Raw genomic sequence first — 24,293 nt, forward strand, 5'->3', positions numbered from 1 at the left:
TTTGATACGTCCCAGGTTTGAGACCTAACACCCGTCAGGTTGTAAGGGGAGAACAAGAGGAGCTGACAGGGGAGTGACGACCACAGCCATGGCCCTACCCAACTTTATCCCATACATCCCGGTGACTTTTTTTTTTTAAGTTTCTGACCTCTCCACTTGGCTAGAGATATTAATTCAGGCACAGGAGTCACAGGTGTCACTGAGGAGGAAGTTGAAGGCAATCTCTCACCCATTTACACCCCCAGCCAGTAAGCTGAGGCTTACCTGAACTCCATCCAGATTCAAGGTCAGGTTGTGTGTAACATCAGCTAAATTTGCACTGCCCTTTCTAGCTAGATGGCTACTTTTATACAGATAATTACTGGCAACGGATGTATAAATAATGAATCCATCTTCCTAGGGAGATTGTGTAGCAGCTAAGAATCACTTCCTTTTGTAGAAATCTCTGTGGTCATCAGAGCACCACATGATCTATTAATGTTATTTCCTTAACCATCTGAAGGCCTTTTGTAATTGGTGTGTTGTCAGGAGAGACCAGCTAACAGTTGACTTCTATTCAGGAAATAAAAGCTTAGGGCAGAGGTTGGCAGTCTCTCCAACAGGGACTCTTAGCAAACTGATAACCCTCAGAGCCTCCTGCTTGGCTTGGATACAGAGTCTAATCCCTGTTTTTGAGAAGACTGTCCCAGATTGATCTAAGTGGCTTTGCCACTAGACAAACTCATTCACCCCATAGAATGACTGAGCAACGGCAACAAAGCCAGTTTCTGTGCGTAGAATCCAGTAAGCAGTATTAAAACAAGTGTTTTCTGTGGCAAGGACAGAAGCTGGGCTATCATCTGCTTTACCCAATAGAATCCTGCTAAGGTAAAGGAAATGAGTACCAAAATCACGGTCATAGCCATATGGAAAGAGGCCATACTCAGCAGTTTTACTACTGATGGCTTTGTGACCTTCAAGAAGAGATGCACCTGGGCCCTCACTGTTCTTCCTGGAGAAGGAACCCAGGTGTGTAAGGTTGTTACAGTGCCTTACGAACCCAGCACTTCAGATGTTCTTCTAGATGTTGAAACTGTTCCCTTCATCACCACAAAACCAGTTTCCTCCATCACAGCAGTTCAAATTACCCTTTCTCATCTCAACTCAGAAGCAGGGATCTCAATCAAGAATCAGGTGCAGGCTACCAAAAAGAGAAATGTAAACACCAACCCAGTTACAAAACCTTTGATCTACAATGATGTCCTGCCTATAAGAAACGCTAGGGCAACGGTGGCACAAGCTTGTGGGAGTAATCAATCAATAACTGATTTAAGGCCTACTCCATGAGATGAAACCCATACCTGACACCACCTGGGTGACCAAGAAGCAGGCAGTAGGTATCCCAAGAACCTAAGGTAAAACCAAATAGTACTAATCTGAAGAAGGAAGGAGGAGGAAGAGGAAGAAGAGGAGAGGAGGAGGGGAGGGGAGAGGATGGGGGAGGAGGGAGGGGAAGAGGAAGAGAAGGAGGGGAGGGGGAGGAGGAAGAAGAAGAAGGAGGAGGAGGAGGAGGAGGAGGAGAAGAAGAAAAAGAAGAAGAAGAAGAAGAAGAAGAAGAAGAAGAAGAAGAAGAAGAAGAAGAAGAAGAAGAAGAAGAAGAAGAAGAAGAAGAAGAAACAAAAATAATTAATAAATGAAATGTAGCAAAAATGACTCCTAATGACATTCTGCTATACACATAGAGATTGTGCCTTGTTCAGCCATCATTAAAGAGGCTTCCTTCTGCAGCAGATGGAAACAAACATAGAGACCCACAGTCAGACATGCAAAGTGACAGGCCTGGGAATCCTCAGCCCTAAATGGGAAGTCTCCATCAAACCCTTTCCCTCAGAGCTCAGGGAATCCCACTGAAGAGAAGCCAGAGGGGTTGGAGGACACCAAGAAAGCAGCCCCCTAAACCAACATGATCCAAGCTCATATGAAGTCAGAGACTGAAGCAGCACACACAGGGCCTGCACAGGTCTGCACCAGGTCCTCTGCATATATACTAGGGCTTCCGATTTAGTGTTTTTATGGGACTCCTGAGTGTGTGAACAAGGTCTCTGATTCTTGTGCCTTCTCTCTCAGGCTTTTCCCTTCTATTAGTTTGTTCTGTCCAACTTCCATGTGATGATTTTTATCTGATTATATTTTATACATGTGTGTGTGTGTGTGTGTGTGTGTGTGTGTGTGAATGAATGAATGAATGAATGAATGAATGAATGAATGAAAACCTAGCCATAGGGTAGATGGCTAGATGAACATCTTTTTGGGGGATGAGACAAAATCATTTTTCTCTACTGAAGTGACAACTGGATCTATCATCCACTCTACTACAGACCTCCTGCTCAGGAGTGGTTGGCCAGCATATGATGGACTACGTTTTGTGTGTGTGCTTTTATTTGGTTACAGTTGGTGGGGTTTGTTTTGCTTTCTGTTTGGGTGTTTTATTTTGTTTTCTTGGTTTGGGAGTTTTGTTGTATTGGGTTCTTGTTTGTTATTTGAAAACAAGTTGAGAGGGGATGGAGATAGGATTTGGAAGGACTTGGAGATGGGGAAGAATATTATCAAAATATACTTAAAAATCGTTCTAACAGTTAAAAATATAAGAAAAAGCAGGAAAGAAATGGTGAGGTTGGGAAAGAAGGCTATGGCTAAAGATAATTAAATCTGATCCAGTCTTTAAAATGCAATAATAAAATGAATTTTCTAAATAAAAATCAGATTCAGGAAGGATAATTTTTTTTTTACATCTCAAACATGCATATATAATATTGACCACTCCCAATGGAGGACCTAGAGAAAGTACCCAAGGAGCTAAAGGGATCTGCAACCCTATAGGTGGATCAACATTATGAACTAACCAGTACCCCGGAGCTCTTGACTCTAGCTGCATATGTATCAAAGGATGGCCTAGTCGGCCATCACTGGAAAGAGAGCCCCATTGGACACACAAACTTTATATGCCCCAGAACAGGGGAACGCCAGGGCCAAAAAGGGGGAGTGGGCGGGTAGGGGAGTGGGGGTGGGTGGGTATGGGGGACTTTTGGTATAGCATTGGAAATGTAAATGAGCTAAATACCTAATAAAAAATGGAAAGAAAAAAAAATATTGACCATACTCCCCCTCATATCCTGCTCTCATTAACAAGTACCCTTTGTCCCCCTGGGCAATTTTATTTCTGCTTGTGTCCTCTCAAATAACTATGTAAGCTTGAAAACACACAAGTTAAAGAAAAGATGTTGGGCTGGAGAGATGTCTCAGTGGTTAAGAGCACTGATTGTTCTTTCAGAGGTCCTGAGTTCAATTCCCAGCAACCACATGGTGGCTCAGAACCATCTGTAATGGGATTCAACGCCCTCTTCTGTCTGAAGACAGCTACAGTGTACTCCTTATATATAATAAAATCTTAAAAAAAAAAAAAAAAAAAAAGGAAAGAGAACATGTTTTTCTAAAACTGGCTTAACACATTTTTTTTTAACTTACAGAGACATTCTATGCCACCCACTTTGGCCTGCATGGTTAATTCTCACAGCATTGGACTCAACCAAGTGGTCGTCGACCTTCAGGCGGCACAAATTCAGCAAGGATGCAGGCAAGGAGCCAGAATTTGTGTGAAATTCCTATGCCACGCCAGCCCAGACTACCATCAGTACTCAGAGAAGCTTGGTGCCCAGGAAATGCCAAAGGTAATCCCCAGCTTTAGAATAGCAATCAGCTGTCTTGATGAGTAAGCAGGAACGATGATCTCTCTCTGAGTTAGCAACCAAACAGATAGGAACCAGGAAGAGGGAAGAGGCCGGGCAGTGGTGGGAAGTAGCTGAAATGATTCTCTCTCTCTCTCTCTTGAGTTAGCAACCAAACTGCCTGGTAGGAACCAGGAAGAGGCCAGGCAGTGGTGGCGCACGCCCTTGATCCCAGCACTTGGGAGGCAGAAGCAGGCAGATTTCTGAGTTTGAGGCCAGCCTGGTCCACAGAGTGAGTTCCAGGACAGTCAGGGTTACACAGAGAAACCCTGTCTCAGGAAAAATAAAAAACAAGAGGAACCAGGCAGAGGTGAGGGATCTCCAGTCAGAAATCCATTTGACTTTTGGCTTCTTATGGTTCTGTTCTGGATTTTTCCTTTACACATTTTTTGAGGGAGGGGAGACGTCAGAGTGTCCATGTGGAGGTCAAAGGACAACCCGTGGGGAGGAGGCTCTCTCCTTAACACCATGTGGGTTCCAGGAATTGAACTCAAGTTGCAAAACTTGCTGGCAAGTGTTGCACCCAGCCATCTTTCCAGCCATTCTTTTGGTTTTTGAAAGAGGCCCATATCTCAAGTAGCCTCAAATTACGTGGCTGGGGATGACCTTGAGTTCTGATGCTTCTGTCTTCATCTTCCAAGTGCTGGGATTACAGGTGTGTGCTACAACCTAAACTTAAACTCAAGTTTTAAAGAGGCCATTCCAAAGTTCATGAATATCAGACTTCTGAGCTTCCTGGTTGGGTGAGCACTTTGATGAGGGCCCTTTGTGGTAAAAAACAAAAACTATATAATTATCAAGCTGCAAATGACCCAGAAAGCCAAAACCATGACACAGACTCATTGCAAGGGCTTCAAGAGTATGGTTGGAACCTACTAGTCAAGTCTGGGATCTGAAAAGGTTTCAACACCAGGGAGGCTCTGGGGATAGCTATGAGAGGAGGGCATGGTCTGGTGTGATCACTCCACCAGAAGAAAGATGGGAGGGGCAGGAGTGACAGCTCATGGTATGTAACCTCTTCGATGGCATTTTCACAGGTCTGCCTTGTAATCACCATTGCATCATAAACATGGCGCTCGATGACACACCTATGTGGTGGTTGTTGCCAGGTGCCCCAAAATGATGCACCTGAGCAATGCTGATAGCAGTCTTGAGTGGCGTCTTGACTGGCAATGTGACAACAGAAGGCATACCCTACATGAGTGACCCAGGTAGTTCAGCAGACTATGCTATCACACTTTGTAATCCCAAAAAGAAGTGTCATTGGGGCTGGAGAGATGGCCCAGTGGTTAAGAGCACTGATTGCCCTTCCAAAGTTCCTGAGTTCAAATCCCAGCAACCACATGGTGGCTCACAACCATCTGTAATGAGATCTGACACCCTCTTCTGGTGTGTCTGAAGACAGCTACAGTGTACTTACATATATATAATAATAAAATAAATCTTTTTTTTTAAAAAGTGTCATTAACCTACTGGTCTGTAGTTTTTCTCAAATAAAAACTAAACTTTTAGGCCACTGGATCTAACCCAGAGATGAGTAAACACCTAAGAGGCTTTAGCAAAGGAGCTATCGGCCAGGGCTATAGCAACCACCCTAGGGCTATAGCAACCGCCCTGAGTTCTAAACAGCTAGTTCAAAGTAACTATCTCTACAGGAGCCTCCGTTGAGGAAATGCCTCCATGAGATCCTGCTGTAAGGCATTTCTCAATTAGTGATCAATGGGGAAGGGTCCAGCCCATTGTGGGTGGTGCCATCCCTGGGCTAGTGGTCCTGGATTCTGTAAGAAAGCAGGCTGAGCAAGCCATGAGAAGCAAACCAGTAAGCAGTACACCTCCATGGCCTCTGCATCAGCTCCTGCTTCTAGGTTCCAGTTCTGCTTGAGTTCCTATCTTGACTTCTTCCAATGATAGTCTATTATCAGGAAGTATAAGCCAAATAAACCCTTTCCTCCCCAGCTTGCTTTTAGTCATGGTGTTTTGATGAAGCAAAAAAAAATCCCAATAACAAAGAGTCATTAGATTGTTGGGACCCAAAAGTACTAACACTTCCTCCTCTACATCTATCCTTCCAGTCATTAGAATCACCCCTACACTTACAAACATTCAAAGTCTAGACACATCAATACCAATCACACATACATGTGGTGTAGCAATTTGAAAGGTTTGGCCCGCATGGACTCCTGTGTTTGAACGCTTGATCCACTAGGAGTAGCACTGTTGGGAGGTGTGGCCTTGTTGGAGTGGGTGTGGCCTTGGAGGTGTGTCACTGTGGGGGTGGGCTTTGAAGTCTCCTGTGTTCAAACTCTGCCCAGTGTGGAATTCCAGTCTCATCCTAGCTGCCTTTGGATCAAGATGTAGCACCATGCCTACGGTGTGCCACTATACTTCCTGCCTTGGTGATAATGGACTTGACCTCTAAAACTGTTAGCTAGTTCCAGTTAAATGTTCTCTTTGATTGGAGTCTCTAATCATGGTTTTATTTTCACAGCAATAAAACCCTATGACACATGGAAACTACAATCCTACACAAAACAGGCCCAAAGATCCCCATGCAACAACAGCATATTGATTTCCCTTCTTCACAGTAAATGCCACTTGAATGCCATCAGATGAATCCAGGTGGCTACCTCCAAAAGAAAGCTAGTGCCTTGAATGACTACAATAACAAAATAATAATTAATAATAATAATCTTTAAATCTCCTTCTGCAAAACCCTGACCTTAGGTCTCGTTCTTAATCATCTTTCTCAATAAAACTCAGATCAAAGCAACTGGGAAGAGAGGACAAAGGCTTGGAGAGAAAGAACAGCTCTTGAAGGGAATTCAGGCTTTGCCTTCTTTCAGCTTCAAATGGCCACCTATTTGTGGTCATCTGAACCCCCAAAGGTCTGCACTGAACACCGTTCCTTGCCATTAACACTATTGCTGCCTTGAGGATTCTTCTGTGAAGTCAGCTATCACCCTGTCCTACAATCCGTCTCTCACGTGCCCTGTTTCGTGAGCAACAATGTATCATTTAGACATCCTGTTTCCTTCCTCCTTTTCACTAACACACACACAGTCCCTAATCATTAATCAACCAGCAGGATAGTGGGGGATCTGTATTTCCCTAACCCTGATAAATGGACAGCATTTACTTCTAGATCTTAGAAAGTTATCTCATCTCCTAATCTGCCTTGTGGCACCATTGCCTTCCTCCTCAAGGTGACCATCTGTCAACATCCCATTCTTATCAGGAGGGCTGAGAAGCAGGTCAGATTTTTATCCTATTTGCAAGCTAAGACATCAGCTTGATGCTGGCAGAAAGCAGGAGCTCCCAGTATCGCAGACAAAAAGACTTTGTCATAGCAGTTACCTAAGTATTAAGATCTTCCTGTTCTAGTTCCCACAACCCAGTTCCCACAGGGCCATACAAATAACCAGATTATATCTTTACAACGAGTTGCATGCAGCTCGGGGCTCCTCTCCCGTCTTTCACGAAGGCCTGGGCTCTAAAGGAGATTAACTTTTATCCTCCTAAGCTCGGAGCAAACCTGCCCTTTGCTCTGATGGGAAACACTGGTTGTTTCTCCCTCTTACCTATTTATCTCTAAAAATGTTAGTCTAAAGGCAATCAGTGCCTCTCCCTGTGAGATACACAGAAGGACAAGCAGGCATGGAGAACTGTCTAATGAATCCTGAAGTAAAGAAAGTGAGACCTCCCCATTTGTTATTTACGGACAGACAGACACTTGCACCAGTTGGTGAAAATGTATCTCCCTGAATGCTTCTCAATGCCTGCACTCCTTTCTCCTTATAACTTATAACCCATCTCCATTTCCTATGAGGGTAACTGTATCTTGTGTGAGGCCAGCGGTTACACCAACCAGCAGTTACACAATGACAATTGAACAGCAAAGAATGAGGAGAATTACAGATTTCCGATTGGATGGTCAGGTAGGCTACCTGGTACCAGTCTAAAAAGGAATGATTCTCACCTTCTATCTTTAACTTGCTAGGGGGACGTGAGACACCCTCTTGTCAGCAGTTCTTAAACGGGCAAAGACGAGCATTAACTGAACAAATCCTAAGCTAAATGTTTGCATTCATTTTTTTTAGTCTGAACACACCCAACTTTTAACTATTTTAAACCAAAGTAGTTAACTTGAGGCTGGAGAAATGGCTCAGAGTTTAAGAGCACTGACTGCTCTTCCAGAGGACCCAGGTTCAATTCCCAGCACCACATGGTGGCTCACAACTGTCTGTAACTCCAAGATTTGACACTTTCACACACATACATTCAAACAAAAACACCAATGCACATTAAATAAATAAATAAATCTTTTTTTTTTTTTTTTTAATTAGCAAAACTTGCCAAGCATGGTGTGGCATGTGCCTTTAATCTTAGCACTTGAGAGGCAGGTGGGTCTCTCTGAGTTCAAGGCCAGCCTAGTCTACAAAGAGAGTTCCAGGACAGCCAGGGCTGTTAACACAAAGAAACCCTGTCTCAAAAACCAGAAGAAAAAAAAAAAAAAAAAAGCAAAACTTATGCCAGAAGGAGCTGGAGAGCTGGCTCAGAGGTTAAGAGCACTGGCTGCTCTTCTAGAGGTCCGGAGTTCAATTCCCAGCAGCCACATGGTGGCTCACAACCATCTGTAAGGGGATCTGGCGCCCTCTTCTGGCCCACAGATGTATGTGCAGCAGAGCTCTTATACATTCAATAAAATGAAAACAAAAACAAACAAACAAAAAAGAACTTATGCTAGAAGACATCTTAAAATCTACAGTACCTTTTCTAATTACTATAATTTTTATGTTCAGAAACATGCTAAAATGATTACTGTATACCCAAGCCCCAGGAACCAACCACAAAATAACTACTTGATCAATATTTAACCATAAAAGAGACTGCTACATTTTTCTTTGAATTTAATGAGTTTACATCAAAAAAAAAAGTAGTCATTTTACATCTAAGGAATAAAAACCGTTTTAAAAAAAATACAAAGAGTGAAAGGATTTTTAAGCAAGTTTACATTTCTTTTGGTTATGGTTCTGCACAATTCATCTCATTGTGTCTTTATCACAACGTGCAAATGCATTTCACAACGCCTGTTACAACATCAAATTAACTCTTGAGCGTATACAGGGTCAATACTGCCTCAGAGGATCTGATAAGCCTTCTATGAAAAGCTCCACAGTGTATCTCAGCATATGTCATACAAGCCGGCCACCAATCACCAATCACAGGAATCATCAAAGTTGGTTGGAAATAAGTCCACATAAGAATTTAATATCTAAAAGGTGAAATGTTCCTTGTATTAATGTTAGCAAGATCTTTACTTTTTCATTACTAAGAAACACTTTAATAGTTTTAGAGCAAAAGCTGTTAAGAGTCTAGGGAGCTAAAACCGTACTCCTGAGTTCAAGCAAGCAGATAAATCTTTTGTAAGTAGTTCTCAAAGTATCCTCCCTCCCGTCCCCAAATTCTGTATTGTTTCTTACAAAACTTTGGTCAAGAGTAGAAATATATCCAGGCAGATGTATATGCCATATGATAGCAAGAACAGTAAAGCCCAACTAATGACCTTAGGTTTTAAAAATAGAAGGCAATTGAGATGTACTCAAAGTTACATTAAGAAAAGCTTTCACTGGATAATATTGAAACAGTCACAAAGGTTAAGAAAATACTGATATCAAAGTACAAATGACTACAATGTTAAAATAGATAAAAGCTACTATATAAGAGCCTCTGTTAAAATCAAAAAGAAAGAACACAACACATGAGCCAGGATGATTTTTCCTGTTCTACTCATGAAGTTTTTTTTAAAGTCTTTGTATTTATAAGGTTGGTCACGTGGACATCCGTAGCACATCTTACATCTGATGAGGTCTCATTCCAACTTCACAAGGCAGATCTTCCCCAGGAACCTCTGGATCCTGGTCACATCTTCGTCACTGTACAATTTCAAAGTAATGCAGAATAGCCATGATGTGCTGGGGCATGAAGACGTAGCCAGTGTACAGGGCCATCCCCACCACGGAAACCAGCATCGAATCTGCGTGATGGTTAAGGAAACTTATTTTTCCTAGTCTATTTGAAAACTAAATTCCGGGTGTTTTTTTTTTTTTCAACAACCATCAATGTCTGGTCAAGTATTCATTTGCATAGCCTGTTTTTGTATTTATCAAGTACATATAAAGATCTAATAGTGCAGAAACGGGGTACTCACCATGACAACACCCTACGTGGTCTTTAGCTCATTTACCCTCTACCATGCAAAGTCAGCATTGTTGCTCTCACAATTAGATAGAGGTGAAAACATCAGATGGCTTAAAATTAAGTATCTGTAGTGTTCAACCTAAGAGACAAGAGCACATTGGCGCTGGAAAATGGCTCAGCTGTTAAGAGCACTGGCTGCTTTTCCAGAGGACCTGGGTTCAATTCTCAGTGCCCACATGGAAGCTCACAACAGTCTATAGCTTCAGTCCCAGGGGATCCAATGCCCTCTTCTGGACTCTATGGTCTATACACATACATGAAGGCAAAATGCCCACTATACATAAAGGGGAAAAAGAAAAACCGAGGAGGGGGTGGAACGTGCACAGAATATAATTATACTTCATAACTTCAGAAGATCTACGAAATTAAGTAACAGCAAGAAGGGATGTATGATCTAAGGTTTTCAAGTTTAAACTTCCGAGTGGCAGAAGGCACTGACTCTGGCTCGCCAGCACTGGATCACAGATGTCATGCACCGACATACGTGGCTTTTTACGAGGGATACGAGGGATCCAAACTCAAGTCCTCACGATTGTACAGCAAGTGCTTATTCACTGAGCCATTCCTTATAGCTTGGGTTTTGTTTTGTTTTGTTTTGTTTTGTTTTGTTTTGTTTTGTTTTATGAGAAGGCAGGGTGTAAATAAACAATGTGCCCACTACAAACTAATATTTGTATAACAGTTCAGCTGGCAAATCTCTTAATCAAGAGCTTTTCTATGGGATGTTTACTGCAGTTATTACTCAAGAGGCTGAGAAAATAATGACTTACCCAGAGCCAAACTGAAAGCTGTCATTAGAACCCAAGAGGTCAAACCAAGACTCCTATGCATTCACATCATGGAGCAAATGTAATCAAAAACTCTCTCACCATCTTCTAACCATACACTGTACTCTCTCCTTAATCTCAGAGAGGGGAAGGGTTGTTTTGTTTTGTTTTGTTTTGTTTTAGGAGGGCATTTCTCTGTGTAGCCCTGGCTGTCCTGGAACTCATATAGACCAGGATGGCCTTGAACTCACAGAGATCTGTCAGCCTCTGCCTCCCAGTGTACTACCACAGTGGCATCTGATCTTATTCATCTTTAAATGTCTACCTTTCTCTTCATTACCTCATTTCTTTAAAATGAGCAAACAAAATGCCCACTTACTGACTCCCTGTCATTAGCAACTCACTTCCACCCATCACTTTAACTACAGACATCCCTAGGATCCTCCCAGTGGCCTCCTAGCAAACACAGCAGCTCATCAGGGCGCTGGCGTGGTCCTTGCTACACTAACTGTCCGACAGGTCTGTGCTGAGGTGTCTCTCTGGGGCTCTCATCTCCACCACCATCTCCTGGGTTTTCCCTTGTCCATCGCTGCTGTGTAGGATGACTAAGAGTGGATTCTGCTTCTCTTCCAAATATCAATTTGGGGTTTGATTTGTTAAGTTTGGTTTTTTGGTTTTACTTGCAGTGCTAAGTAAGGATTGAACCAGGGCCTTGGGCATGCTAGTTCACTTGCAATGAGCTCCATCCTCAGCCCATTAATTTCTGCAGGACACCCATCTGCCTACTCATCCAACGAATCCCGCATTCAAATTAACTAAACCTTCCCAGTTCTTCTCCAGTGCCTACAAATATGTCCCACCTCTCACCCCTCCTTTCCTCGTCAAAGATAAATGATGCAGGCAATTTTAGTCCTTACTTGTCTTGAATATTTGGATCTACTACAGGTCATAGTGCTCAGAAATAGAAAAAACAACCATCAGTTCTGGCAAAGGTAAGCAGAACTATTGAAAGTCATCCGAACTTGCCCTTTATAGGATAAGTTCTTTTAAAAAAAGACTTCTTTTGTGACCTGCTGGGTGTGATGACCCATGCCTTTAATTCCAATATGTAGGAGATAGAGGCAGCCGGATCTCTGAGTGTGAGGCCAGCCTGGTCTACATAGTTCTAGGACTCCCGAACCTCACAGAGAGAACCCTGTCTCCAAAAACCAATGTTGAGAACTGGTAGCAAGTGCCTATAGTCCCAGCACTCGGGAAGCAGAGGAAGACGCAACTCTGAGCTCAAGGTCACTCAGGTCCACAGAGTGAGTTCCAGGACAACCAGGGCTACACAGAGAAACCCTGACTTGAAAAACAACAATAACAAAGATTTGTTTTGTAGCTAGAAACAGAGGCTGGCCAAAACTCTGTGAGTTCAAGGCCAGCCTGGTCTATAGGGAACTCCAGAGCAGCCAAGACTGTACAGTGAGACAAAATCAAGTGTTTATGTATGGTCAAAAGAGGACACTGGATCTCTTGGCACCAGTTGTGAGCTGCCCAATGTGAGTCCTGAGATTCAAACTAGGGCATGTGCTCTTAACCACTGAGCCTTCTCTTCAGCCTCTTTCTAAATTTTTATGTTGTTATTCCTCTCTCTCTCTCTCTTTCTCTCTCTCTCTCTCTCTCTGTGTGTGTGTGTGTGTGTGTGTGTGTGTGTGTGTGTGAAAAAGACAGACAGACAGACAGACACAGGGGCAAGGGAGAGGAAAGCGGGGGAAGAAAGCAATTGAGCATGTCAGTCAGGCATATGCACTGAGAACTCAGAAGACAACTTTGGGCTTTCCCCTTTTACTGTGGGTTCCAGAGATAGAGCTCGGACTGCCAGACCAACATGGAAAGTGCTTTTGACCCCCCTGAGCCATCTCGCTGACCTGTCATCTGAATTGAACTACATAGTCATAAACTGCTTTGAAATTTTAAACAAAATTAAACCTCCATAGAATTTAATCTTTATATTCCACCAAAAAAAAATGTTTATGTATATCCTGACCTCATTTCTTCTAATCTCCAGAATAATAAATAGCATTACAAAAGATGTTTCTAAATTAAATTTCAAAATTACTCCAAAACCTCCCTAAGTCTTCAATTAAAAGAAAATACTTTGAAAAGAATGCTTAAAATAGATTTAGGTATATATTGACACACTAAGTAAAAATATAACAGTATAGAGCTTCTGCTAGACTGAATAATCAATCACTTTTTGTTTGTTTTTATGCTGGGATTAAAGGCCTGCCCAACAAAATGCGGGCACTTTTGATCTGTAGTTTCTTGGGGATCACCAAGATGGATCAATATTACACACATATTAAGTAAAAAAAAAAAAAAAACCTAGAAATAGGGTCTTACTTAGCCCAGACTGGCATGGGTCTAATTATTTAGCCCAAGCTAGTCTTAAATCACTAGGTTAGGATGACCTTGAACTTCTAGTCTGCTTGTCTCTACCTCCCAAATGCTGGGATTACCAAGAACTACAACACCCAGCTACTTTTGATAGGTGACTTGACAGATCTAAGTAACTTTGGCCACCAAGTTCCTACGGCGCCAGTGTGCTGCACTAAGTTAAGCATTCCCTGGGGACGGGGACCACTATTGACACCATTTAAACTGGCAGATCCTTTGGTGCTAGTTTGGGTTGTTGGTTTGGTCTCAGTTTGGTCTGGTTTTTGGTTTGTTTGTTTGTCTGTCTGTTTTGAGTCAGTGACCTCAAACTCGCCATCTCTCTGCCTTAGCCTCCCAAGTGCTAGCACTATGAGTATATCAGCACATGTAACTGAAAGTGTGAGCTTCTACCAACACTGCTAGACACCGGTTTTATTGAGACAGTTGTGAGGCTGGGAAAGATGACTTCATCTCCTTAATGGGTCCTTACAAACAGAGGTAAATATGTACCATTTAGAGTGAGTTGGCTATAATTTCCTACCTAGTACTTAAATGGATCTCTCAGTCTGTCCCAAATCTCTCTAAGTATAAATGCTTTATAGGCTCGGGAGACAATACCCACCAATCATGAAGCTCCAACTTCATATCCCCAGGACTCACAGCTAGGACTCCATCAAGACAGGAGATGCAGGCAGGAGACTCCCAAGAGGCCTGCAGGCCAGTAAGCCTATCTTACATGGAGGCAAACAAGAGAGCCTGTGTCAAACAAAGTAGAAGGCAGGGGCATAACATATGAGGTGTTGTGACCTCCACAAGCGTGCCACGGCATGAGAGCTGACAGGAGAATGGGGAATCCAGTCTGCTTTACAGCATCACTAAATCTGTTCAAGGGGTGAACATTTGCCACCCCAGCTCAGACCTGTTTGGCACTTCCCACGGCTACCCTGCTACCTAAGTGATCTGATGTATGCCATAACCCTGGGGTGCCACTGACCTTCTGGGATTCTACCAAAAAAAAAAAAAAAGAGATTCCTCTTTCCTCATTAACATTTTAGGACCCCATTTATTTGGAGAGGACGTTTAGTTACCACACCTGAATTATCCTTCCAGTCATCTACTAGAGACATAATCAAAGGAAAAAAATAATGTAAATCTATCTGATTATATCTGACACACAAATAAGACTAGTAATACAGAAATAATCTTTCTACTTACCACACCTGTATAGTTGCTTATTTAAGTTCTTGTAGCTATACAGAAGTCAGATTTATAGAAGAGACTCCTCTGACTAGGCTACAACCCCAAAAAAATAAAAAAAAATTTTTTAAAATGCAAAGCTGAGCTCTGCCAGTGAGTTGTGAGCAGGAACAGGCCTTGCTGAGCCTCCACTCCAGGCTGTAGGAAACCACAATAGAGCTGCCCCATAAATCACTCCAGGACCAACAGGCAGTATTCAGGCCCTGAAGATAAATGTTTATACAGAAGCTGAATGAAAAACAGGTTCCTTATAGCCAAGACGTTACATGAATTGTAACATGGTATTATACTCATGAATAAACAAAATGCAACCAGGCATGTGGGCAATACACCTTTAATCCCAGCACTCAGGAGACAGCAACTGGTGGGTCTCTGTGAGTTAAAGGCCAGCCTGGTCTACACAGCAAGTTCCAGGACAGCCAAGACAGTGAGACTCTGTCCTAAAAAAAAAAATATATTCCAGAGGTATGTAAAACATATATTTATAGGTATTTAGCTGTTTCTTTAAGAGAGCGCCCAACTAATCATGAACTGATAAGTGTTCATCTAGAGAAGAAATAAATAAGTAAACAAGCTAACCCCAACGCTTATTCCAGCAACTTAAAAAAAAAGAAGAAGAAAAAAATCCTAAAACAAAGGCAGGAAATGCTTTAAAGACAAGCACCATTCATCAGAATGCTAAACCAACAACTAACACTGCCTGCCCCAAACAGTACCACCACCCTCGCCATTCACAAGACTTGGAAAATTGGGAAGCAGACTCTCTAGGGACGCTGGGGATCTCTGTCCCAGGGGAAAGACCTCTCTGCTTTAATACTGCACGGCACACTCAGTGCTTCACGTCTCTCATCACACTGCCCACATCAGAAAGCGTTTGAAACCAATCCAATCCCTGGCTGTCCTGGAACTTCCTCTGCAGACCAAGTTTGTGTGTGCGCACTAGTGCATGTGCAGAGGGTAACTTCTATCAGGAAAGGACGTTCTCCCTTTTACCATGTTGGTTTCAGGGATCGGATTCAGGGCATCGGGTTGGGCAGGATGCTCTTTTACCCACTGAGCACTTAGCAGCAAGCACTTCACCCGCCTACCCAGCAGCTTATACATATTGTATTGTTTGTAGTTTGTCATTTCATGTGAGACCCCTCGCGCGCGCGCACGCGCGTGCCTCCCCCCCCCCTCCCTTTTTTTTTCCTTCCTTCCTTCCTTCCTCTTTTTTCCAGGGAAGCAGTTCAGATCCCTTGGAACTGGAGTTACAGACAGGTGTGAGCCATCTTGTGGGTGCTAAAAACTGAACCTTTGTCCTTGTGAGAGTAGCAGGTGCTCTGAACTCTCACACCATCTCTCCAGCCCCGCCTCTGTCAGGGAAGCTAGACTAGAGGGCAAAGACCGACAACCTTCAGCAGGAAGCATCTCTCAGCTCAGCTGCTGCAAAGGCAGAAATCCCTTGGATTCTATTTTAAGAAAATTAGAAATTAGCATCTACAGCAGAACAGCTCCCAGCGACACGTCTCCAGGCTGGTCCAGCTCCCAGCTGATGCTGAGGGCACTGGATCCCAGGAAGGACCTGGGGCAGCCTTAGATCCCTGCCACAACCAGTATCTCCACTGATCACCACCCATACATTTCTAATGATCCCGAGGCAGGGTCGAGCCACGCTGAGCTGCTATGCTAATCAAGTTGTCCCCCACGATGACAATGATTGTTTCTGTTAGGGCTTGCTTGATAAATTTGTACAGGTTTACAGTGGCCTGTCAAAATACTGCTTTCTCACGAAAATCCCTTATTATTTGTTTTGTTTTTTCCGAGACAGGGTTTCTCTGTGTAGCTCTGGCTGTCCTGGAACTCACTCTGTAGACCAGGCTGGCCTCGAACTCAGAGATCCACCTGCCTCTGCCTCCCAAGTGCTGGGATTAAAGGCATGCGCCACCATGCCCGGCTTGAAAATCCCTTATTATTTGGGGGTTGTTCAGAACACACATAATATACTCAGACTAGAATTTATGAGTGAAACTTCCATTTATAATTATTGATCATAAATTTTCTTTCAAACACATCATTCCAACAAATACTCTGTCTGGTAGCTTGGAAACTCAGCTTTTAATGATTAAAGATGAACACCTCTATTCTTTAAAAAAAAAAAAAATCCAGGAGATAGTAGTGATGCACACTACTTTAATCCCAGCAGAGGCAGTCAAATTTTCCAAGTTCAAGGCTAGCTTGGTCTACAGAGAAAGTTCTAGGACAGCCAGAGATATAAAGAGAAACTCTGTATTGAAAAACCAGAAAAAAAAATTTGGCCCAGGTGTGGTAACCTGTCTTTCTTTAATCCCAGCACTCAGGAAGCAGAGGTAGGTGGATCTCTGACTTTGAAGCTATGCAATGAGACCCAGGTCAGGCAGGGCTATGTGGTTGAAATCCTGTCTCCAAAAAAATAGGGAAAAAAAAAGAAGAAGAAGAAGAATCTTGGTTTCTCTCAGACAAGCCATAAATATCACAGCACTCAAGGCTTAACAAGGCCCTCCTCAGTCACTGCTACTAACAAATGGTATCACAAGCTGAAGCACTGTGGGACACAGACCAGACCTTAGGCATTGTCTTCCTTATCTTACACAGGAGTACAGCTAGTAGGTAGTCTAACATTCTCTCTCTTTCTTTGTTTCTAGTTATTTATTTTATACATCTGAGTGCACTGTAGTTGTCTTCAGACACACCAGAAGAGGGCACCAGATCCCATTACAGTTGGTTGTGAGCCACCATGTGGTTGCTGGGAATTGAACTCAGGACCCCTGGGAGAGAGCAGTCAGTGCTCTTAACCCCTGAGCCATCTTACCAGCCCTGTATTCTAACATTCTCAATTCAAAGGTAGTGCAAAACAAACCAAAGCTTAGGAACTGGGAGCTGAGGAGACAATCTCCCAGGAAGCTAAGAGAGTTATTAAGACCATCAGAGATCTTTCCCTGGGCTACTAGGTCTTGCCATTCCCCGCCTCACTCTCTCTCCTCTTCCTCAATCTCATAACTGTACATTTCCCGGGGACACAAAGAACCTCTAACACAGCAAACAACGGCATAATAACTAACCTGGGTAATGTTTTCATTCAGATAACAGACATCTGGCACAGCACCAAGCCCTGTCTCCAAAAGGAAACAGTAATTCTATCAGCACCTTTGGTGGGGGTGGCTTGGTTTGGTTCTGTGTTTTCTGAGGAACAGGGTTTCATGAAGCCAACGCTGCCCTCAAACCTACATGTAGCTGAAGCTAGCCTTTAACTGCTGATGCTCCTGAAGCTACCTCCCCAAGTACTAGAATTACAGGCAAGCATGCACCACCACACCTAGCCATGCCCACAACTATTTGAACAGAAGAACAGAAAAAGGCACTTTTTCAAACAAAAATTCCCCCCCCCCCCTTGGAAACAGGGTTTCTCTGTGTAGCCTTGGTTGTCCTGGAACTCTTTCTGTAGACCAAGCTGTCCTCAAACTCAGAGATCGGTGTGCTTCTGCTGCCAGAGTGCTGGGTTTAGAGATGTGAGCCACTGCCATCTGGCCCCGGGTCAGTATTTCTATTACAATATAGCCAGAGAAATCTTAACACTGTTGCCACTGTAGCATTTATCCACATGCCAACAAATGTTTCAAAGCTTACAGGTCTAAACTGAGTTCTACTGTTACCCTAACCTAAAGAGTTTCACTTCACCCCAACACTGTTTCTTTGCCTGCCTGCCTGGCTTCCTTTTCCTTTGAGTTTTGCTATGTAACCCTGGCTTGCCTGGTAGTAGCTATGTATTATGTACCTCAGGCAGCCTTGAACTCCCAGCATTCCTCTTGAATCAGCTCTCTGAGCATGGTAATCAGTCATGAACCATCACAGCTGGCTTTCATTATTATTATTTAATGGGGCTTTGTCAACATTAATTGTAGTAAGATAATTATCAGTCAAGATTAACTGCTACCCAGCCTGGTCTACAGAATGAGTTCCAGGACATCCAGGGGTACACAGAGAAACCGTGTTTTGAATTAATTAATGAATTAATCAAAAGATTACCTGCTACTATTGAAAAGTTCCAATTAGGCATAAATTTAAATATAGATGTTATCTGACCTACAAAATCCAAAGAGCAAACTGAAGCTACAAATAAACGATTCGGAAAATCAGGCTTTCTTAATCCGGAGCCCCAAATATACATTCTGGTTATTAAACTTTAGGTTAGGAAATAATTGCTCACAGTAATAGTCTTGCAAGACGCTAAAATTTTTCAAGAGTCAGCTCCAAATAACCTCATGCTATTTCCACACCAGCACCCTTGAAAAAGCTTGCAAAGAAGCTCTACCTCAGTCCTAGGAACGCGTTTGTGAAGTTGTTCCTAACAAAGCTAAACCACAAGAAGCTGAGCGGATGAAATAAGCATGTGATGTGGTATATTCTTTTTATATTAAGGAAAGGAGAAGTGGAGCGTTAAAAGAATGAATTGCTAGTATTTCGTCGACACGGAAATCAGAGGATAGCGGCATAGACATTGGGCGAAAACAAACATCAGGCTTCACAACCTTGAGCTATTCGCTGGAGCTGTTAAAATTAGGCAAGATAACATACACACAAAGTGCTCAGCAAAGTCATCACTCAACAATTCTTAACCGGTGATAAACTAAACAACAAAGCACAGTTTGAAACCCCAGCAAAGTCTTTTCTGGGCACAGCTTGTACCTATGATGCAAAGAAGTCATAAATATAACACACTTTTAAAACTGCCATTTTGAAGCCCAAAAGGCCTTTCAGTAACTTACAAACTGCTTTCCAAAACTGTGTGGGAGTGTCAAGACCACGTACTCACAACCTGGTGAACTGGTTAGAGTTCTATCGCTCCAAATCAGGAATAGCTAAGGGTTAAAGACGCCCAAGCCCGGAGCGATTTGCAGCAACCCTGCCTCAAAGAATACTGAAGGATCAAAAGCAGGCGCGGCCGAAGCGGGACAAGGAAGCACCAGGGGAGACGTCGCCCTCCCGACTGCTTGCAGAAATCAGGATGCCTCCACCTTGGGCAGGGGAATTGCGTACAAGACCCGGATCTCCGCGGTTCCACCTCCCTTGACCCCAAGACACCCCCCCACCCCCTTCCAACCCGGCGCGCGCACCCCTCCACGCCCCAGCCAGGCCAGGACACACAGGATACTGAACACGGTTCGCTCCCAGGGCTCCAGCATGTAGAGCGCAGTGACCAGCAGGTACTGGTAGTAGAACCAGGACATCTGCTTCCATGCTCGCGCCAGCGCCATGCCCGCCATGCGCCTCCCGCGGTGTAGCAGCGTCAGGCGGGCCCGCGGCCCGCTCACCTCCTAAAGCCCCAGGCCTTGGGGCCCGCCCGCCACCACCCTGCGCCCATTGGTCCTGCCGAGCCTGCGCGTCACCGTGTACGCCCAACCCCGCGCGCACCCGAGCGGCCACCGCCGGCTCCTCCTGGCTTGCGCTTATTGGCCAAGCGGCCACTTCGTGTGCTCCTGTCCCGCCCCGCGCCTCGCCCGGAGCGAGCTCCCCAGCCCTGGGAAACGGTCTGGGTTTAAGTGCTAGTTCTGCATCTCCACGCGCACGCATGGCGGTTGCAAGACCGGCTTCAGTCCCCACTGGTGTCCATGCGAGATGGTGCCCTTAAGAGGCCGGATCCTTCAGACCAGCCCAGAAGGATTCCTTTAGAAACCAGTGTATGTAATCTCTCTCCTACCTCATGAATCCCTTCTGGGCCAAGAGATGATAGGGCTGGGTGAGAATGCTACTAAAGAGTCGGGCATGCAAATAAACAGTGCCTTGTGCAAGAGGGAATGCGGGGGTCAAAGAGAATGTGGATGCCAAATGACACCCAGCCAAGAAGATGTTGAAAACTGTAGAAGTAATATGTTCATCAGCTCTTCCCTTCCTCCGAGCACATGCGTGAAAACAGACCTATCTAGGATGCGCGCGCGAGTACACACACACACAACACACACACACACACACGCACTAGTATTCCCTAACCTAAAGACAAAAGAATTGGCCATAGACAGTTGCCAATATTTCTATGACTACACTTAGAAAACAACCATGTAGGTCACAATCAAGAGAAGTGCACTTGATCTAGTGGGTTCTAAAGACAGCTTGAGGTCAGCATGTGATCTGTCTCCTAAAGATTCACTCCTATGACCTGCAGCAGTACCGGCTGTATTCCACTCCTCTAAAGCCCATGCACTGTGTGCTTGTGAAATGACATAATTAAGTAGCCTGCAACTCACATGTCTAAAAGTTTCAAACCTGCTGCTTTAAGCTTTAAAACCTTTCCAGGTTGACAGGTATTAACTTAAATTCCTTATGCTCCTTACGAGCAAAGACCTTACAAACAACAATAGACTTGAGATCTGCTTTCACAAGGTGCCTAGTCATTTTATTTTATTTTATTTCGTCTTGTAGGTTACAGAACATCACGGAGGGAAGCCAAGCCAGGAACTCCAGGCAGGAGATTGAAGCAGAAACCACAGAGGAATACTGCTTAGGAGCATGCTCTTTCTGGCTTGCTCAACTTGCTTTCTTAAACGGCCCAGACCCCACTTGCCTAGCAATGGCACTGCCCACAGTAGGGAGGACACGCCCACCATAGACCAATCTCATGTTCCTCAGCTAAGGTTCCCTCTTCCCAAGTGATTCTAGTTTTTTGTGGAAATGAAAAACAAAAACAAAAATAACTTAACCAATATACAGGACCTCACTATGTAGTATAGGCTGGCCTCGATCTCAAAGTAATTCACCTTTCTCAGACTCCTTCGAGCTACGATTACAGGTATGCACCAACCACACCGAGCCTGGACTCATCTTTCAGACACATGATGGTAAGAAGTAAGCTCAGAAACCAAGCTGGATCTGAGCTGGAAGTTTCCTTCTTGCTAGATATCTCCTCCCCACGGCCCCCTTCCAGACAGGGTTTCTTTGTGTGGCCTTGGTTGTCCTAGAACTTGCTCTGGACACCAGCTTAATCAGTCTCAACCAGGCTAACCTCAGACTCACAGAGTGCCAGAATTAAAGGTGTGCACCACCCTTCCCTGGCTGCTGACTACCTTTCATTGTGCCAAAAGATATAAACTGCTGAGGGAGACAATTTTTCAGTGGTCCCACCCACTTGTGAGCTACAATACTAAGCTGCCAGGCAAGACAAGTTCACTGGTACAATAATGGCCTGACTGTTAGGGGGGAATCAACTGCTTTCTAACAAGATTTTAGGCCTGCTCCACAAGAGAGAATTCTGATACTGTAAATCTGGTTAAAAAAAAAAAAAAAAAAAAAAAAAACATGGCTGGGGAGGGCAAACGCCCAAGGAAGCAATCTATTACTGTTGTTTGTTAAGCAGGCTTCTAGCTAAACTGGCTTTAAATAACTACGATGATATTCAGGCTTGGTCAGAGAAAACATGGTTTACAGGGACTGTGACTAAAGCAAAGGCTCTTTTTTTTTTTTTTTTTGGTTTTTCAAGACAGGGTTTCTCTGTAGCCCTGGCTGTCCTGGAACTCACTCTGTAGACCAGGCTGGGCTCAAACTCAGAAATCCGCCTGCCTCTGCCTCCCAAGTGCTGGGATTAAAAGCCTGGCAGCAAAGTGCTAAGAATACATTGAGTGTTCAGCCTTAAGTAAAACATCTGTATCACCTGCTCCAAGACTTTGGAACATTGCAGAAGAAGAGAGAGAAATGATGTAAGAGCCAGAGGACAGGACAGACTTGTGTGAAACACTGTCTTCTGAACGTGAAAGAGGAACTTCTCGTTCAAACCACCACAAGTAGGTAATACCTAGTAAGAGAAGTCGTCTGAGCATGTCTTGGAAACGGTACTAGACTCTCTCTCTCTCTCCCTCTTCCCTCTCCTTCTCCCTCTCCCTCTCCTTCTCCCTCTCCCTCTCCTTCTCCCTCTCCCTCTCCCTCCTCTCTCCCTCTCCCCCTCTCCCCCTCTCCCCCTCTCCCTCTCCCTCTCCCTCTTCCCATCCTCCCCCAGGGAACAGTAGTTTGCTACATTGTTACAGGTCCAAAGCAACAAGGCCCAACAACCATGAACTGACAACTTTAAGACTGTGAAACAAAAATAAGCACCCCTGCCTTTCGTACTGACTGTTTCAGGTATTTTATCACAGAATCAGAAAGCAAATACAATTAATCTTCACATGGATGTTTAAAATTTTGAATATTAAAGAATACTGTCAAATTTCTGAGAGTTACCAACGTTAATCAATTCCAATAGGAATTAGAAAGGAGTTGTCTATTGTTAAGAGGTCCCTCCCACGCCTGGTATACATGAGCCTCACACCTAGTCTTCCTTTTTTTCTTCCCTAGCCCAGGCCTTCCTCTCTGATGCTGCAGTGAATCTTCTAAGTCAGCCCAGGACTTACAGTGCCTCCACATGATAAGCATGCTAAAGGCTCTGGTCTCTTCTCCCAGGCACCTGGAATCATGACTGTCTGTAGCATGAACTCTTTTCCCTCCCCTTGTACTTACTTCAAACAAACAAACAGAAAACTATGTCTGTCTTGGGAAGTGTTCTTGATTCCCAACTCCTGTTCTACTTATTGGATTACAGTTCATCTATCAAGAATCAACCCCAAGGGCAAAGGACACCAGAACAGCCCTACCCTGGACTTCCTGCTGCGTGCATTGGCATTGTCTACCAAGGAGGTTGCACCTGCCATTCAGTGAGCTCGTGGAGGGAGACACATCCCTCCAATATTTTTTTTAAAACTTGGTTGCTTTTTACATTTTTGTTTGATTGTCTGATTACTTTCAGACATAGTCTCACTAAACTTGCCAAGCTGGCCTTGAATTCATACAGTAGTCCAGACCGGCCCAGAGCTTGAGCTATTACTCCCTCCTCCCCAAGACAGCTGTGATCAGACCCAGCTGCCACCAGACCCAGCTTCTAAGACTGGGTTAGCAAGAATAGCATCAGAAAAACAGACACACACACAGTATGGTGGCACACACCTCTCATCCCAGCACTCAAAAAGACTGAGACAGGGCGATCACTTGAATCCAGGGTTGGAGACCCTGAGTCACATGCAGAGACTCCATCTCAGAAGAGAAAAGGAGCAGTTTCCCAAAGTCATTGCTATTAAAATAAAACTTATTATTCTGACCATACCTCTCACACTTTGCCCACTGTAAACAATGAAATGCAAGAAACTGAAAAACATGAGATGCAGATTTTCAGGGTTTGGTTTTTTTTTTTTAGGGTTTTTTTTAATGCATATTTGTTGTTGTTGTTGTTGTTGTTGTTGTTTTACCTGTGTGAATGTGTGTCTTTTTTTTTTTTTTTACCATGTGTATGTCTGGTATCTGCAGAGGCCACACAGGCCACTGCATTGCCTGGGACTGGAGTTTCAGACAGTCATGAGCTACCATGTAGGTTCTGGGATGTGAGTCCTCTGCAAGAACAGCAAGTGCTCTTAACAGTTGAGCCAACTTTCCAGGTCCAGGTGGACATATTTTAATGTATTATATTATTATGCTTGCACTGAATGTTACAGAAAAAAAAAAGTTACATTTTCTAAATAGAGAGATAGCAACTGGAGAGAAGGCTGAGTGGCTAAGAGCACTTGTTGCTCTTGTAGAGAACTCAGATTTGGTCCCCAGTGTCCACACTAGGAACCACAACTCCAATTCCAATGGATCAGATGGCCTCCCTCTTCTGACCTCCTCAGGCACAAGGCATCTGTGTGGTGCCAGGACATACCTGCAGACAAAACACTCATACACATAAAAATAAGTAATCTGACTTAAAAGTACAAAATAAAACCATAAAATGTCAGCCAGTGATCCCCCCGAATTAAAA

General features: G+C 43.9%; 1 protein-coding gene, 1 long non-coding RNA gene and 1 other non-coding gene across 4 annotated transcripts; 1 reads left to right on the plus strand and 2 right to left on the minus strand.

Moving 5' to 3' along the window:
• Positions 1-8,636: 8,636 nt before the first annotated feature.
• On the minus strand, positions 8,637-19,835 carry Sptssa (serine palmitoyltransferase, small subunit A). Its single transcript, NM_134054.2, has 2 exons — positions 19,635-19,835; positions 8,637-9,798 (listed from the first exon to the last, which is right to left on the minus strand). Exons 1-2 carry the CDS (start codon positions 19,744-19,746, stop codon positions 9,695-9,697), a joined length of 216 nt encoding a protein of 71 aa, NP_598815.2. The 5' UTR covers positions 19,747-19,835; the 3' UTR covers positions 8,637-9,694.
• Positions 9,196-9,275, minus strand: Mir1892 (microRNA 1892). The gene has a single exon (NR_035439.1). It is a non-coding gene; the product is annotated as a microRNA 1892 (primary transcript).
• A 2,172-nt stretch (positions 19,836-22,007) lies between the features above and the next one.
• On the plus strand, positions 22,008-23,664 carry Gm40884. Of its 2 annotated transcripts, none has more exons than XR_872765.2 (3): positions 22,008-22,258; positions 22,495-22,588; positions 22,802-23,664. It is a non-coding gene; the product is annotated as a predicted gene, 40884 (long non-coding RNA). The 2 variants fall into 2 exon arrangements; XR_872764.3 differs by having other exon boundaries at positions 22,008-22,254.
• The last annotated feature ends 629 nt before the right edge of the window (positions 23,665-24,293 follow it).

The sequence above is a fragment of the Mus musculus genome, chromosome 12 (genome assembly GCF_000001635.26).
Source record: "Mus musculus strain C57BL/6J chromosome 12, GRCm38.p6 C57BL/6J".
NCBI lineage: Eukaryota > Metazoa > Chordata > Mammalia > Rodentia > Muridae > Mus > Mus musculus.

Excerpts from the sequence above, each read along its gene's own strand:
- Sptssa (NM_134054.2), bottom strand. The coding sequence starts at position 19,746 with ATGGCGGGCATGGCGCTGGCGCGAGCATGGAAGCAGATGTCCTGGTTC. Across the intron at positions 9,799-19,634 it reads CTGGGAGCGAACCGTGTTCA|ATTCGATGCTGGTTTCCGTG; the intron begins GTATCCTGTGTG and ends ACCATCACGCAG.